Consider the following 15,400-nt stretch of genomic DNA (forward strand, 5'->3'; position numbering starts at 1 on the left):
AAGGCTATTAAAGAAATGAGAAAGTAGCAGGATGCGATGGCATTGCTGCATAGGTTTTTAAAACTGACCTGTTATAGATACAGGGATAATAATGAAAATACCTGAAATTTGGGTATTTTCACTATTATCCCCGAAGAAAGTTTAGAAAATTGTACTAACTACAGGAGCAAAAACCTGCTATGTGTTATTAACAAAATTAACATTTCAAGAATGGTTAATTTAGATATGAGAATGGGAAGATGTAGTCTTCGATTCGATTGATAGAGAACGTGCGTGAATTGCCCTTCAGAATAATGAATGCCACAAAAAATAAACCGTAGGTCATATAAACTCAAATTTAGGTTTCCATGATGGATATTCAGCACTACCTTTGCAAACTCTACCTGGAGTATACTACAAGGATTTATATTATCTCCATCATTATTTATATTAGTGATAGGTGTTTGAAAAATGGTTAAATGACAAATACCACAAGGTTATCATGGGAAAATAAGTCTAAGGTGACCTAGATTCTGCAGATGTCTGCTAGACTATAGACATGTAGATATCCAAAATAAAGTATATTCAAGAATAATCACTAAATCTGTATTTATTTTTAAACCAAGAATAATAAAGAAATAGAACAAAAATTGTTTTTCACATTAATGTGCACCAAGTAAAAGTGAAAAATTATTGAAATCAAAACTTGTTTTTTACGTACCTCGATAGCATCTTATTTGCAAACAGAGGAGCAGTTAATGATGTTGAAAGAGGGATTCAAAAAGCATACTCCAAACTTACCAGCATATGGAAAATAAAGTTGGAAGAACGACTAGATATTACTCATTTCGACTGCAAGAAGATTCGAGTTTGATTTTCATTCCTCATGACATAAGGAATCCTTAATGGATTTTTTAAATTGAAGGTAAGTTATCTGGGCTCGTAGGTAGCAGTAGTCCCTCCCGGGAAATTCGTGTTTTTCGCCCTGCACAGGCAAATGTCAGAGAGCGCACTCATTTGGCAGACGAAATACTATTCATGGGCGGCATATGGTGAATTGTGGAAGACTGAGACTGTGTAGTACAGATGGCAGGATGTGTGATGTGGAGTGCCTTCCGTGATAAGTCTTCTTGGAGTGTCAGTGTCGCATAATAGTATGAAATCATTCTTTTGTATAGTTGTGAAAACGTTGTTGGGAACAAAAAAAAAAAAAAAAAAAAAGCTACAAACATTTTTAAACTGATGTTTGAGGAGTATACTTCAAATATTCATTCATCCATTTCTAATCTGTGTACGATGAGTTTGAATCAACTGATTGTGTGTTTTAGACAATTTAATGCAGTTGACTTGCCATTCTTCTGTCTCATTCATCTAAGAATAAGTATTTTATGTCTTACTCTTCTTGCATATTATTATGGAAGAGATCGGCTATAATTGTATGCAAGAAGAGTTTTGCTGAACTAAGACCAATAACAGGATAAGGAACCAACAGAAAGCGTCTAGACTCCGATGGAATTTCGGAGAGAAAAAAAATATATTAATACTTGAACTGATAGTCACGATGCTCCTAAAATTTGATGTTAGATTAAAAAAAAAAACCAAGCTATTTTTGATTTTTGTTTATTTTTTCGTTTCGGCTTTATTCATGTTTATCTTTAGATAGCCAAAAGAAAAACATGAATAAAGCCAATAACGGGTAAAAGAAAAACATGAATAAAGCCAATAACGGGTAAAAAAAAAAAAAAAAAAGATAAACTATGAATTTAAGAGCTTGAAACTAAAGAACAAAAAATTTGTTATACACACGGCAGGCCGTGTGTATAACAGAAAGATATATTCATGCTTTCTTTGGTGCCGAGTTGTATCTCAAGTCACTTCCTAACAATGAAAAGTTATTTTCTATGTGACAGATTCATTTAATGACAGTAACATACCATAGTTTTTTTTTTTTTTTTTTTTTTTTTTTTTTCCCGGAAGCAGTAATTACCGGATATCTCGCCCCCAAATCGTACTACTGTTTGATAAAATTATCATCGTGTTGAACTCTCCGACAGTGTCATTAATGACAGTGCCGGATTACCAAATAGGCAGAATAGACACCGACTTATGGACGCCAGACCGTTTACGGGCCCGCTACAACCGATCAAAATAATATTGATTTGATCTTGAAAGAAAATTACAGTCAAGCTTTCTTAAATTGTTTCCAAAAGATAGAAAAAATGAATCAACTCAAAGAAATAAACTTTACATTAAAGACTATAGAGAAAATACTGTATTAATGTAATGTGCCCATTAACAACTTAAAATATATAAACCATAAACATCAGGTTCACAATACAGTTTCTCTTAAAAGCTCATTTTCTGTCAGCTGTCAGTTAGTGAAAAATTTCGACGTCTTGTAAAAGGTGGACTTCCAAGATATCCTGAAAGATTTTACAAAAAAATTGAACAAAGTGAATGTTTAAAGTTTTGTTTATTAAAATTAAAAATTCCTTACTTTTTGTTTAATAATATTGTAATATTGTTTAATAACATTAATAATTTAATGGTACATTGCGCCCTTCGATTGGAATAGGCCTAAATTCGATTCTCGTCGCGACGGGAGGAATCTTTATCTGGACGATTTTAATCGAAGGTGAGTTAGCCGATCTCATACGGAGGTAGCAGGGTTTTTCATCCCGCATACAGACAAATCGGCCCTTCAGAACACACGCAATTTACAGACATAGAATACCAGTGGTGGTGGAAATAGGCGGTAGATGGCGTTGATGGAGACGATTCATAGTAGAGGTTCGGTGTGTGGTTGAGATAATTGTAGGTGTCCTCCCGCGATGAGTCTTCGCACTCCTTGGAGGTGTCAGGAATAATAATAATAATTGCTAATGTTTGTTTTGTATAATAAAATTGGTTTATTAAAATTGTTGGTTGGTAAATTTTAAAAACGTGTTAGAATTTTCGAGGGGGGGACCCCGAGATTTCGATTGCTTAGGGGTCTCCACAGGGTTTAATCCGGCACTGATTAATAACTAACGAACCATAAGTTCTGAATGAGATTATTTTCAATCCATTTGAGCCTGTTTAAGTTCGATCGAAACGCATATCCTTATTTAAGCCTCACACTTTAACATTTTTATTTTTAATGGAAAAAAAATGCAGTGTGCCATAACTCCGTTTTTACACCAGACAAAAAGTATCAATTATTGCTACCAGTCAATTAAAAAACAAACAAAACTTCCCATGTTCTAGACATGAATTGATTATATATACGTGTTATACATTATTCCGATATGCTGACATAAACTAGTAATTGTATTGGACTAGAAAAACTGCTATCTGTAATGATGTCAGCATTAATAAATTCTAAATGGGTAGCTCTTCTAAATGCTACCCATAAATGCGTGGGTGGAGTTTTTAGTAAATATTCTTTTGCAGCTATGGCAACTGTTCCTGGATACTACGAAGCGCACATGTTGTAGAAAGTAGGTTACGATTCTCCCCATTCCTCAGTTCCGTAATGTAAACCTTACATACAGAGAACCGATTTTTTTGTTTCTTTTTTAACTAACTTTCCATATGTTAATAGAAATGAAAGAAAAGATGAACAAATCCGCCGCAGGATTTTTGCTTCAGTTTGCATTAATTTCAAATCACACAAAAATGTTTTTATTTAATGCAGTTGGCTCTCTCTCATAGTTACGCGTCGGCGTTATCTTTCATTTCTGTAGATTATTCTGAGAACCATTCAAAAGCTAATGATTTCACCTAAGAACTAAGGTGTCATAGAACAATCGTTCAAAGAATTACTATTTTCCTTCATGTTTTGCTTTCATTAGCCTTTCTAGGTTTCGCAAAATGAACTGCGCCTTATTTGTGCCAGTCTGCACACGCCCATGTTATTCCTGACTGGATGGATTTAACCAATGAAGCACCCAGGGATGGGGGACAAGGGGTTCTGGCCCCCCACAAAAAGAAAAGGGAAATAAACACTAGAAAAAATTTCAAATTTCTATACTACTTATCATGTATTGGCGATCGCTGCAGATGCTCAGTCACAGGTCGTATGCAATGCGTAGTGTGTATTCGTAAATCGTCTACTCAACTCGACCCCCCCTAAGATTAAATCTTGTGCCCCCCCCCACCCCCCAAAAAAAAGATTAAATCCTGAGTGCGCCACTGGATTTAACTGAAATTTGGTATTTCAGATCCTTCTTTCATTTCAATAGACCTACGTAGAGCGTCAAGAAATTTTCAACTTGAGCGTCTATTTCTATCGTTTTTTTCTTTTTCCATCCCTCTCTTCTGCTCTTTGGATTGAAGTCCCCTATCACTTATTACCAGTCATTTTCAATTATCTATTTCTGTGCATTCTTTTGATTGTATATTGCTTCAGAATATTCTGATTCTTCATTTCATCTAGTCTGGTTTTGCCAACTGTGTCGCAAGTTGTTCACCCGATACTTCATTCTTATCGGTTAACGCTTTTACAGTATCTGGTCTTTTCACTGAGTGACATATTTTCAGTACGCGTATAAATAAGAACTCTGATTTCCATAAGTACATTTTTGTTTGTTATTAGTACAAACAGTGACCAACACAATATGTTGCCAGAATAGTTAGCATTCTTCTCAATAAATAGCTGCAAGTTCAGATCCTTCTGTGGATGTTTGTGATTTGTCTTTAGGTGAGAGATATTTAGGTGTGTTATTATTAAAAAAAAAAAAAAAAAAAAAAAAAAAAAACGCCTTAGCCCAGGTACCCAATGCACTATAGGTTCGCAACCTTTGATAGGCGGGAGTTACATAGAATAATAATAAAAGCTCGTTTGCTGCTTCGCCCATAATTCTAGCGAAACGGAACTACCAAACGCGCATTGGATGATTGTCGAATCATTTCTGTATCAAAGTATTTTTTACGTGGTTAACTACAGTTTGACCGAGTAGAAGCGTGTTTTTGTGAATCCTACCTTTCGTGGGTATGTACTGTGTAAACAGTACATTTGAACTGTGCTGTTCAAATGTACTGTGCAAATCCACAGTACATTTGAACCATGATTGAAGACAATTGGAGCTTCTCGCTTAGGATGCCATTTGTTTTTGATCGACTCCGATAATTTGCGACTCATACCAAAGTGATTCTTTCCGCCGATGCTGGTCCCAAGCCCGATGAAAAAGGAGGAGGGTTGGCGCCAGGTCGGCAGCCGGCCGAACAGTGGCAGATTATCCAATAGGCAAGTCACACTAGGCGCGCCCTTAGGGCGGCATCGTCGTCTCGAGGGGCCTCTTAACTTTAGTGAACGTTTATATTTATTATTTATTTTCTGATATATTTTTAGATAGTTAATATAAGTACTGTAATACTAACTAGACAAATTAAAAAATTATAAATAAAGAAAAAACTTGAACTGAAATTTTATATTGGCTTTATTAGTTGACCAGATATTTGTAAAATATATAAGAATTGTCTACAAGCCTCACCAGCATTACTGTCTGGCTTCTTCAGGACATGTATAACGGTACATGGAACTAATGTTTACTAGCAAAAAAGAATGGAGTAACACAGTCAAATAAATTAAAACGGCGCGTAACATCATAAGCATGGGACGTGATGTATCAGTTATTGTTTATTGAGCGTGGTATATAGTTTTTGGCGAAATGAAATTCTGGTAAGCTGAGCGAACTTATTAGGCTTTTTCAGATGTCTTTCAGAATCATTCCTTGATTTCTGTTTAGATTTTCCCCAGAGCGGAGTATAACGGCAGGTTCTTTGAAGTTTCTACATCGAAAATCCTTTTTCTATATAGTGCATGAAGCTTTATCCCAATCGATGGTGTGGTTAGAGATCGAGAAGTGATGGGCTAAACCTGAAGTATCTGTTCTGTTGCTGTTCACGCCTCCTACATGAACAGATACTTCAGGATTAGCCCATCACTTCTCGATCTCTAACCACACCATCGATTGGGATAAAGCTTCATGCACTATATAGAAAAAGGATTTTCGATGTAGAAACTTCAAAGAACCTGCCGTTATACTCCGCTCTGGAGAAAATTTAAGAATGATTTTCTTAGATTTTCGAAAGCTTTCCAATATTTTGAAGCGTCTCGAAAGATCTATTCGGGACATCGGGATTTGAGGCTTAAATCAAGGAATGATTCTGAAAGGCATCTGGAAAAGCCTAGTAACTTCGCTCAGCTTACCAGAATTTAATTTCGCCAAAAACTATATAACGCGTTCAATAAACAATGACTGATACACCGCGTTCCATGTTTATGATGTTACGTGGCGTTTTAATTTATTTGACTGTGTTCTTCTTTTTTTACTAGTAAACGTTAGTTCCATGTACCGTTTTCCTGATGAAGCCAGTCAGAAAAAACTTGTTATTTGAAGATTTTGTCTTTTTAATATATATATATATATATATATATATATATATATATATATATATATATATAAACACACAACTTTTTACATAAAGGGCCTCAAAGGAACATAATCCGCTACTGCGGCTAGATAACTTTTACCACATCAATCTAATGAAGAGGTATCGATCTATTACGAAGAATTCTATGGCATGCCCTGTAGGTGACGCACGACAATGTCGCTCAGTTGTCGTGAGAAATTAGGGTTGTCAAACCGGGACACAGGAGCGGATCGACGAAATTTTGACAACAACAACAAAAAAAAAAAACCATCTTCTTTCTACAAATGAACTCCAAATATCAGTCACGAGATTCCTTATTTTATAAAGATAATACAACTCGAGACAGGCGCATGGTTAAATCATAATAATATACACAAATACACTGCCAAAAATTTCTGTACACAGTTAAAAATTTCTTTAGTTCGACGAAAGCGGATTTCGAAAGCTTTCCAATATTTTGAAGCTCCCCGAAAGGTCTATTCGGGACATCGGGATTTGAGGCTTAAAATCGGAACGTCTGACAACCCTATGAGAAATGCACAAAGGTTCCTGTGTTATTTTGGACGACTAAGGGTAATGAAACTAGTTCAGAAAATTAGAATGACAAGCAGGAATATTGGAATAACCTTAACAGAAAAGAGTTCAGAACTGGTTGATATATTGAAGAGAAGAATTAACATAGCTTATCTTCAAGAAACAAAGTGGAGTGGTGAAAAATCAAAGGAGATAGAAGGATATAAGTTGCTTTATAAAGGCTGGACATCATCAAGAAATGGAGTTGGTATTGTTCTGGACAATGTTATGAAGAAGAACTGGTGGAAGTTCAAAGAAAAAGTGACTGGTTGATGGCTATAAAGATGGTGTTAGAAACAGAAGTCATAAATATTGTAAGTGCCTATGCACCATAATCAACGCCAGATCAAATAACAAAGTTGGAATTCTGGGAAGATTTGGATGAAGTATTGCAGAAAATACTAGAGACTGAACTCCTATTTGTGAGTGGAGATCTAAATGGACATCTGGGGAAGATCAATGAAGGGTTTGAAAGAATCCATGGTTGTTTCTGTTATGAAGAAGAAAATGAAGATGGGAAAAATGATTCTGGAAATGGCAATGACCTATGATTTGTCAATTGTTGACATCTTTTTCTGAAAAAGAGAGGAACATCTGATAATGTTCAAGAGGGGAAAAAACAATAGATCACAGATTGAGTTCTTAACTAGAAGAAAAGCATTAAAGGATTATAAAAAGTGCAAAGTAATACCTGGAGCATGTCTCGCAACCCAGCATAGGTTGTTGGTAATGGATCCAGTGCTTAAAAGCCAAAATAATAAAACCATTTAACCAGGACAAAAATAAAATGGTAGAAATTAAAGGGGGCAAAAGAAACTGAGTTTACATAGAAACTGTCAACAAATGTAAGGTGGAACTGGGATATGGAAATTAATGAAATATAGGTACAGATGGTCAAGGATATTAGAGTATGCAAAAGAGGTTGTCGGAGAAATAAAGGGGAAAAGACGACATCAAAGGAAAATGTGGTGGTGGTGGAGTGAGGCTGTTCAAGAAGCAATTAAAGAGAAAAGATGTACTTTCAAGCAATGGCAGAGAACTAAAAATGAGACAGATTTTGAAGGATATAAAATAGCTGAGAAGAAATTCCAAAAGGCTGCGAGTGAAGCAAAGTTTAACAAGTTCTATTAATTATATAATAGACTATAAACCTGAGAAGGATATATATAGACTGACACAGGGCTGTCGCCAGATTAGATCGTGCCCTGAGACAAATAATTAATATCATCCCTGCTAGATTATAAGACAAAAATATAAGAAAATCTCCAATTGCTATTTTCTTTTTATTACAAGAGAAACATTAATGCAAAATGATTACAAGTGGATATCGCATAATAAAACTGTTTATAAGCACTTCTAAATTTAAATTATAAGTTATGTCCACCTATATCGACATAGTTGCTAGACTAATCAATTTTTCTTGGGTCATTCGCAAATAATTTTTAATCCATTTAAGCTTGGAAAAACTTCTTTCTGCACTTGCTATGCTAACAGGAATTGTTAACGTAATGATGGCACCTACTGCAATATGGCTGAACGAGCGCCCTTAATTAAGCGGTGCCATGAGGCAGGCTGCCTCTATGCTACACCCTGTCGAGGGTACTGGACTGGCAAGAGAAAGAAAGACTGATATCCAGCATGTTAAATGCATCAAAGATGGAAACCAGAAAACCCTTACATGAGAGGATGATATAAAGAATAGGTGGGGAAGGTATTCTAATAGATTGTTGAATGAGGAGTTTCCAAGAGAACAAGTGGAACATGAAAAACCAAATGAGAGTAATTAACAGTGTCAGCACTTGAAGTAGAGGCACTCTTAAAAGAAAATGAAACCTCATAAGTCTTTGGGGCCAGATGGAGTCCCAGCAGAAGTTTCGAAGATAATTGAGAAAGACAGGAATTGAACTCTGTAGTTTGTACAATCTTTAATAAAGGAGATATTCAAGATTGTACAAACCACATGAGTGACATGAGCTTGATACCTCGTGGGAGAAAGTCAGAGAAAAGAATTAGGATGAAACTTCAATTTCAGAAAAAACTAGTTTGGCTTTATGCCTGGAAGGTCAACAACTGAACCATTTTTTTGCATACAACTAATGAAGAAATATAGAGAATGAAGAAAAGACTTGCACATGATATTCATAGATATTGGGAAAGCATACAATAGACTTCCAAAGGATTGCTCTCCAGAGCACTCCTTCCGGAAAAGACCAATGAAAATCATTCCCATTTAACTATATCTGCATCATTCAAGATATGTACAATGAGGCAGTAATATCTTTAAGAAGTTCCTGTGGTGACACTGAATATTTCTCAGTGAGAGTTGGGCTACACCAGGGCTCTGCCCTTAGTCCATATTTGTTTTCATTGATATTAGATCTTACTGAATTGGTGTGAAGGGAAGTGCCATGGTCTATGATGTTTTCAGACTATGTAGTTTTGATTGAGCATGCAAGAGAGAGAGAGAGCTCATTCAAGATTGGAAGAGTGGAGGAAAGCCTTGGAATGTAATGGATTAAGATTGAGTAGGACAAAAACAATATATAAAGTGCTGTTCCTTTCTTTTAGTGTTACACAGTGATCGGCATTCATTTTTGAAATTATGGATTTTACAACCATGTTATAATTAACTGTTTTTTATTATCCAGACGTTTCAATCTTCATATCAGGATCATCATCTGGAGCATACACAAATATACAAGACAAGCTGAGTTACATTACAAACCGTAAGCTAGAGAAACAGATATCCAGCATGTTAAATGCATTTAACTAAAACTAGTTAAATGTTTTTTTCCACTGGAGGTCATGCCAGTAGAATAACATGTGATCAAATCATTGTTTCTCTAGCTTATGGTTTGTAATGTAACTCAGCTTGTCTTGTATATTTGTGTATGCTCCAGATGATGATCTTGATATGAAGATTGAAACGTCGGGATAATAAAGAGTTAGTTATAACATGGTTGTAAAATGCATAATTTCGTAAATGAATATGGAGTGCTGTTTTAGTGGTGAAAGAAATGAAGAGAATACCTCAATAATGATTGAAAATTCTATTTTGGAGGGGAAAGAAAAGCTTAGGTATTTAGGTTCAGTGTTACAGAGAGATGGTGAGATTGATGAAGATGTGACTGGTAGAATTAACACTGAATGGTTAAATTGGAGACGGCCAGCACTGTTTTGTGTGACAAGAATGTCCTGATTCGTCTAAAGGGGAAGTTCTATAAGTCAGTTGTGAAGCCTGCAATGTTGTATGGTTCAGAATGTTGGGCATGTAAAGAAAATACATGAGCAAAGGATGAATGGCAGAGATGAGAATGTTAAAGTGGATGTGCAGAATAACAAGAAAGGATAAAATTAGAAATGAATTTATCAGAGGTAGTTTGGGAGTTGTACCAATAGTTGAAAAAATGGGGGTAAACAGGTTAAGATGGTTTGGACATGTTGAATGGAGCTCAGCAGCTGAAAGTGTAAATAGGATTATGAATCTGAATGTGGAGGGAAGAGGTAGACCGAAAAAGACATGGAGAGAAGTAGTGAGAAGAGAAATGGAAGAGTGTATGGAGTAACTGAAGAAATGGCACAATATAGGAAAGAATGGAAAAAGAGGACTCACAAGGTTGACCCCAAATAGATGGAATAAGGCACAAGAAGAAAACCAAAGTGATTCTCTGACAGTACAGCAGAAAACTGAAAAAAGAGAATATTTTTAAAATGAAATCTTATTAATTCATTGTCAGAGAAAAATGACTTTGTATTAAAGGAATGAAAGTTTACTAGTAATAAAGCAAATGATTGATCTAGACTCCAAACTACTACAAAGCTAGCTACTTGTAATGATTTTAAGAACATTGGTTGAACAGTAAAAGACAAGTATTGAACGACTGTAACTGTACATGATTTCAAACTGATTCAGAGAATAAAAGTTGTATATTACACAAAGGTTGCTCAGTGTGGGCTATAAAGTTGTATTGAATAGTAACTCAAGCATTTCCTAGACTGAAAGCACAAACAGCATATTTGTAGTCCCTGCATGCTTGCCAAACAACTCGCTGCATTTTTAATGAGGTCAACAAAGTGAATATTTTGCACATCTTTATGATAAATAACACTTGCAAATATGTTCCTCTTTTTGCAACTGGCCTATTTAGCACATCAATAAGCGAATTACTAGCAGGGCTGGCTCTGGCTTAGGCACAAGAGGCACCGGCCTAGGGGCCCAATGGCTTTTGGGGTGCCAACATTGTAAAAAAAAAAAAACTAATAGTATTAAAGAGGACCAGAGAGTCGAAGCGTTGGTGGTATGAGCAGTGTCCCCTGAAATGCTCTATATGCAATTTTTTGGCAATAACTATGAATTGCTTTTAATAATAAAGAATTTTATGATGCTTGTCTTGTCTTGCACTGCATTGATTAAAAACTGGCTAGGGGCACCACATACCCTCAAGCTGGCACTGATTACCAGTATATTAATCATCATCGTAACACTAATTATGGACCATAGTGTAGACCATATTGGTCTGTTCCAGTCTTATTATCCATCTAATATCTTCTTTTGAGGTCTACCCAGCCTTCTCTTTCCAACCAATTTATATTTTATTAATTTTACTGTATATTAAAACCTGACAAAATGTTAATTTGACATACTTTCAGTAAAGCTCAGCATGTTGTATTGTAGATTATAGAAACAATCCTTTTCTCAACTATTCATATTGATGAACTTGTGATTTATCCATGTTTTTCTTGTGCTGATTTATCTATTTTATATTATTATATGCATTTATTTTTCAGATCAGTATCAACATGTATAAAAGGCAGATCAAAGTGACATCATTATTTCTTCTAATCGTTCTTCTTCCTTTATGTGTTGGATATCCTAGTGGAGGGCCATCAGGTTCATGTGAAAGCATGAGGCCTTATCACAGAATAAATAGGGATGATAGCACCCGGCATTTTCCACCACAAAATTCAACTCCCCCATATTCAGTAACTGCTCAGCAAGTTGGTGATGCTATTACAGGTAAGAGCAGAATGTGGAGGTAAAATGAGCTTATTTTTCCTGCTATGTTTCATAATACAAGCATTGTATGCTTTATTCTAATTGTGCTTATTTCCTGCCTGATTGACTGTAGCAAGAAGGTGGCATAGAAGAACTTGATTTGCATCTCTTCAAAGACTGATTTTTTTTTTTTTTTTTTTTTTTTTGAAACAATTTTGACTAAGATTGCTGATCTTGGAAGAGAGATACTAAAACTAGGATTTCCTCTCACGAAAGGTGAATGAACCAGGCTAAAGTATTGTAAAGCATTGCCATTTTAGCTATAATGAATGCAATTTCTAAAAGGTTGCTACACCCAAATCCAGAAGGTACAAATTGTACAACATAGCATGCATATGTGGACTTCACAAAACTGTGACATTGGAGGAGCCATTCTTAGTGGAATATTTATCTATTGATGTCTTTATGAATTGAGCTCATCAGAATAGACCAGATCAGCTTAACTTCTTCTGTATTAGCCAATCAGATTTTAATAGCATCATCTCCTCCACTTAATCCATCAACTACACAGAACGTCACTACCACCTACCCATAATGCCATCTACTGTCCACCACTAGTTTTTTATTTTTTGTCTATAAATTGCATGTGTTCTTATGGCTGATTTTCTGTATGCAAGATGAATAACTGAAGTTTCCAGGAGAAATGTATTAATGAAAACTGTATTTTTCGTTAATACGTTTTTAATGTTAACGAGTGAGAACGTTCCCTGTTTTTGCACTGCAAGAACCTAAATCATGTTGACAGTTTACTCAGATCAGGTCTTCTTCACTTTTAAGTGATGGTTCTATTAATTTACTTCACATTTTTAATAATGAGTTTATTTTTGCAATGTAACGTCACCAGATGCTAGTTTGATTTGAAATTACTGCTGAAGTCACATGGTTCAGTTCAGTGCAATATACTTCTTAATTGTGGGGATTCTTCTGGCTGGTTTCATATTTCTTGGAAGGAAAAAACCTTGCATATTTTCACATGCAACCAACTTGCCTTCATTTGAAAATATTTTAGATTCTTTGCATCCTAGTTGAATTTGAAGCCAGGTATTTCTAAAGGGTATTGTTGCTGACAATGTGACAGCAACAATACCCTTTAGAAGGTACAAAAATATGTCACTGAGATCGATGATACATAAGCTTTTTGTCGATCAGAGTTCCTTGTTAGAATAATGACAATGTTTTCTGTACCAGAAGACTACTATGCATTAAATTTTAGTCTCTGACTAGAGAAACTTTTTCTAGGCAAGTTGTTTAAGCTACTCTCCAAGTTAGTTGGTCTTTAGTCCAAGAAAGTAAGGTTTCCCCTCCAGAAACTATGGTTTCCAACCCCATATCTTGGAAAATGGACTGTATTGCAGAAAAGTAAGAAATGATAGTTCTTGTTGGAACTAATGATTTAAGTAGTGACAAATATAGTATGAGAGAAGACATGAAAGGACTGTTGGGAGAAGTGAGTAAAATTAGTTGGTTTGCTACTGGGATACAACAGTACAGAGTTAAGGAGGGCTATGACCAGGGCTATTGCCAGATTAGATCGTGCGATAGGCAAACAATTAAATATTGCTCCTGATGAATTATTAGACAAAAATATAAGAAAATCTCCAATTGCTATTTTGTTTTTTGTTAAAAGAGAATCATTAATGCAAAATGATTACATAGTAATAATTAAATGTTTGCTCTATGGCGATATTGCACAATAAAACTGTTTATAAGCTCTTCTAAATTTAAATTATAAGTTACATCCACCTCTATCGATATAGTTGCTAGACCAACTAATCTTTCTTGGGTCATTGCTGTTTGCAAATAATTTTTAATCAGTTTAAGCTTGGAAAAACTTCTTTCTGCACTTGCTACGCTAACCGGAATTGTTAGTGTAGCGACGGCACCTACCGCAATATGGCTGAGCGAGCGCCCTTATTAAGCCACACCGTGAGGCAGGCTGTCTCTATGCTACACCCTGTCAACGATACTGGCTATAACAACAATTGATTCCATGCATAGGCTGTCTTGAAATGGATGAATGGATTTGGTATTAAGAGCTTATTTTATTTATTGGGGTGAGATCTAATGTAGGGAAACTAGATCATCATGGGCAAAATCATTAGAATGTGTATGTTCATCTGTGGTATGCAAATGTGATAATGATATGAATGTCCTTTGAGCAGTTATGTATCTGGCAAAGGGATCAAAATGTGGCCATTGGGTGTGGACTTTTTTTGAATGTATCTAGGGAGGAAAAAACTTGTTTAACTGTGCCAAGCAGACTATAGATTTAAGTATAAGAAAAAACCAGGTGGTAATTTGTCATACCTGTACACAAATGCTAGGTACATCAGGAACAAAGGGTGGAGTTTGTTGTGGTAAATACATTGTGGTCTAAGATTTTAACATTAGTGAAACCTGACTATCAGAGTTTGAGGTTTTAACTGCTATCGAGTGTAAGATATGATATTTTTAGGAATGAGAAGAGAGGGAGTACTATTGATGATATCAGATGACATGAGTTCAGTTAGGTAGAAACTCATGAAAGCAGTAATGGTAATGTCTCATGTAGCAGTGAGTTGAAGACTGTCTGGTGTGAAATAGAGGCTTACTTTGAAATATGTTTTGTTACGGACCTAGCAGTTTAGTTTGCTAGGGGTAATGAAATGCATCATCAAAGTACTGTAGTAATCATTATTGGTGACTTAAATTATCTGAATATTGATTGGATAGTAGAGAAGCTCATAACATGAAGGAGAATTTGAGTTGTCATGAGAACTTCCTTCTTTCACATGCTGCTTGAGGTACTCAAGGTCAGTGTTAAATTTAATCATAGCATCAGAAGGGGGTCTCAGTTAAGAATATGATCGCTATCGCTAGTTGGTGATAGCAATCATGCTGTATTTTCCTGGGAAGTAGCTAACTATATTGTTCCTTTCTGATATACACTTGCTCATTGGCCCCACACTGCAGGCATTCAAAACCAAATCTGATGGAATAGGGTGGTTAATCATCATTCCAGTAGTGTCCTATGTCTGCATATTTTGTGTGTTCTTCTGGTCAGTTTGTTTATTTTGAGGGATAGAAAACCAGAGTTTCCAGGAGAAAAATCACTCCATCTCTGTATGAGTCAGGTCAACTCACTTTTGATTAAAAATACCTAAAGGTTCCTCACATCATAGATGGAGTAAGAAACCAGGTCTTTCCAAACCAAAAGGATTGTCTGAACCAACAGCTACAGAGGCTCAGATAATCATATAAATGTTACAATCAGGACAGTTTACATGCTCAACTAAATAGCTGGAAATTATAACCAGCTCAGGAGAATGTTATCTTTTTGCCCCATGGTATAAGTTATTGAATGAGAAATCAGCAATGCATGGGGAATCTTTGAAA

At 35.6% G+C, this 15,400-nt stretch overlaps 1 protein-coding gene across 2 annotated transcripts in view; it reads left to right on the forward strand.

The window, feature by feature from the left end:
• LOC150095417 (ferric reductase 1-like) overlaps window positions 1-15,400 on the forward strand; it is a 218,180-nt gene that overhangs the window by 38,311 nt on the left and 164,469 nt on the right. For both annotated transcript variants that reach the window (XM_090410756.1, XM_090410755.1), the window contains one exon: window positions 11,758-11,986. In XM_090410756.1, coding sequence (XP_090266882.1) covers window positions 11,770-11,986 — 217 coding nt within the window. In that variant the 5' untranslated portion in view covers window positions 11,758-11,769. The remainder of the gene's footprint in view (window positions 1-11,757; window positions 11,987-15,400) is intronic.

The sequence above is a fragment of the Typopeltis vanoorti genome, chromosome 20, assembly GCF_054136105.1.
Source record: "Typopeltis vanoorti isolate ZY-2024b chromosome 20, IOZ_Tvanoo_1.0, whole genome shotgun sequence".
Lineage (NCBI taxonomy): Eukaryota > Metazoa > Arthropoda > Arachnida > Uropygi > Thelyphonidae > Typopeltis > Typopeltis vanoorti.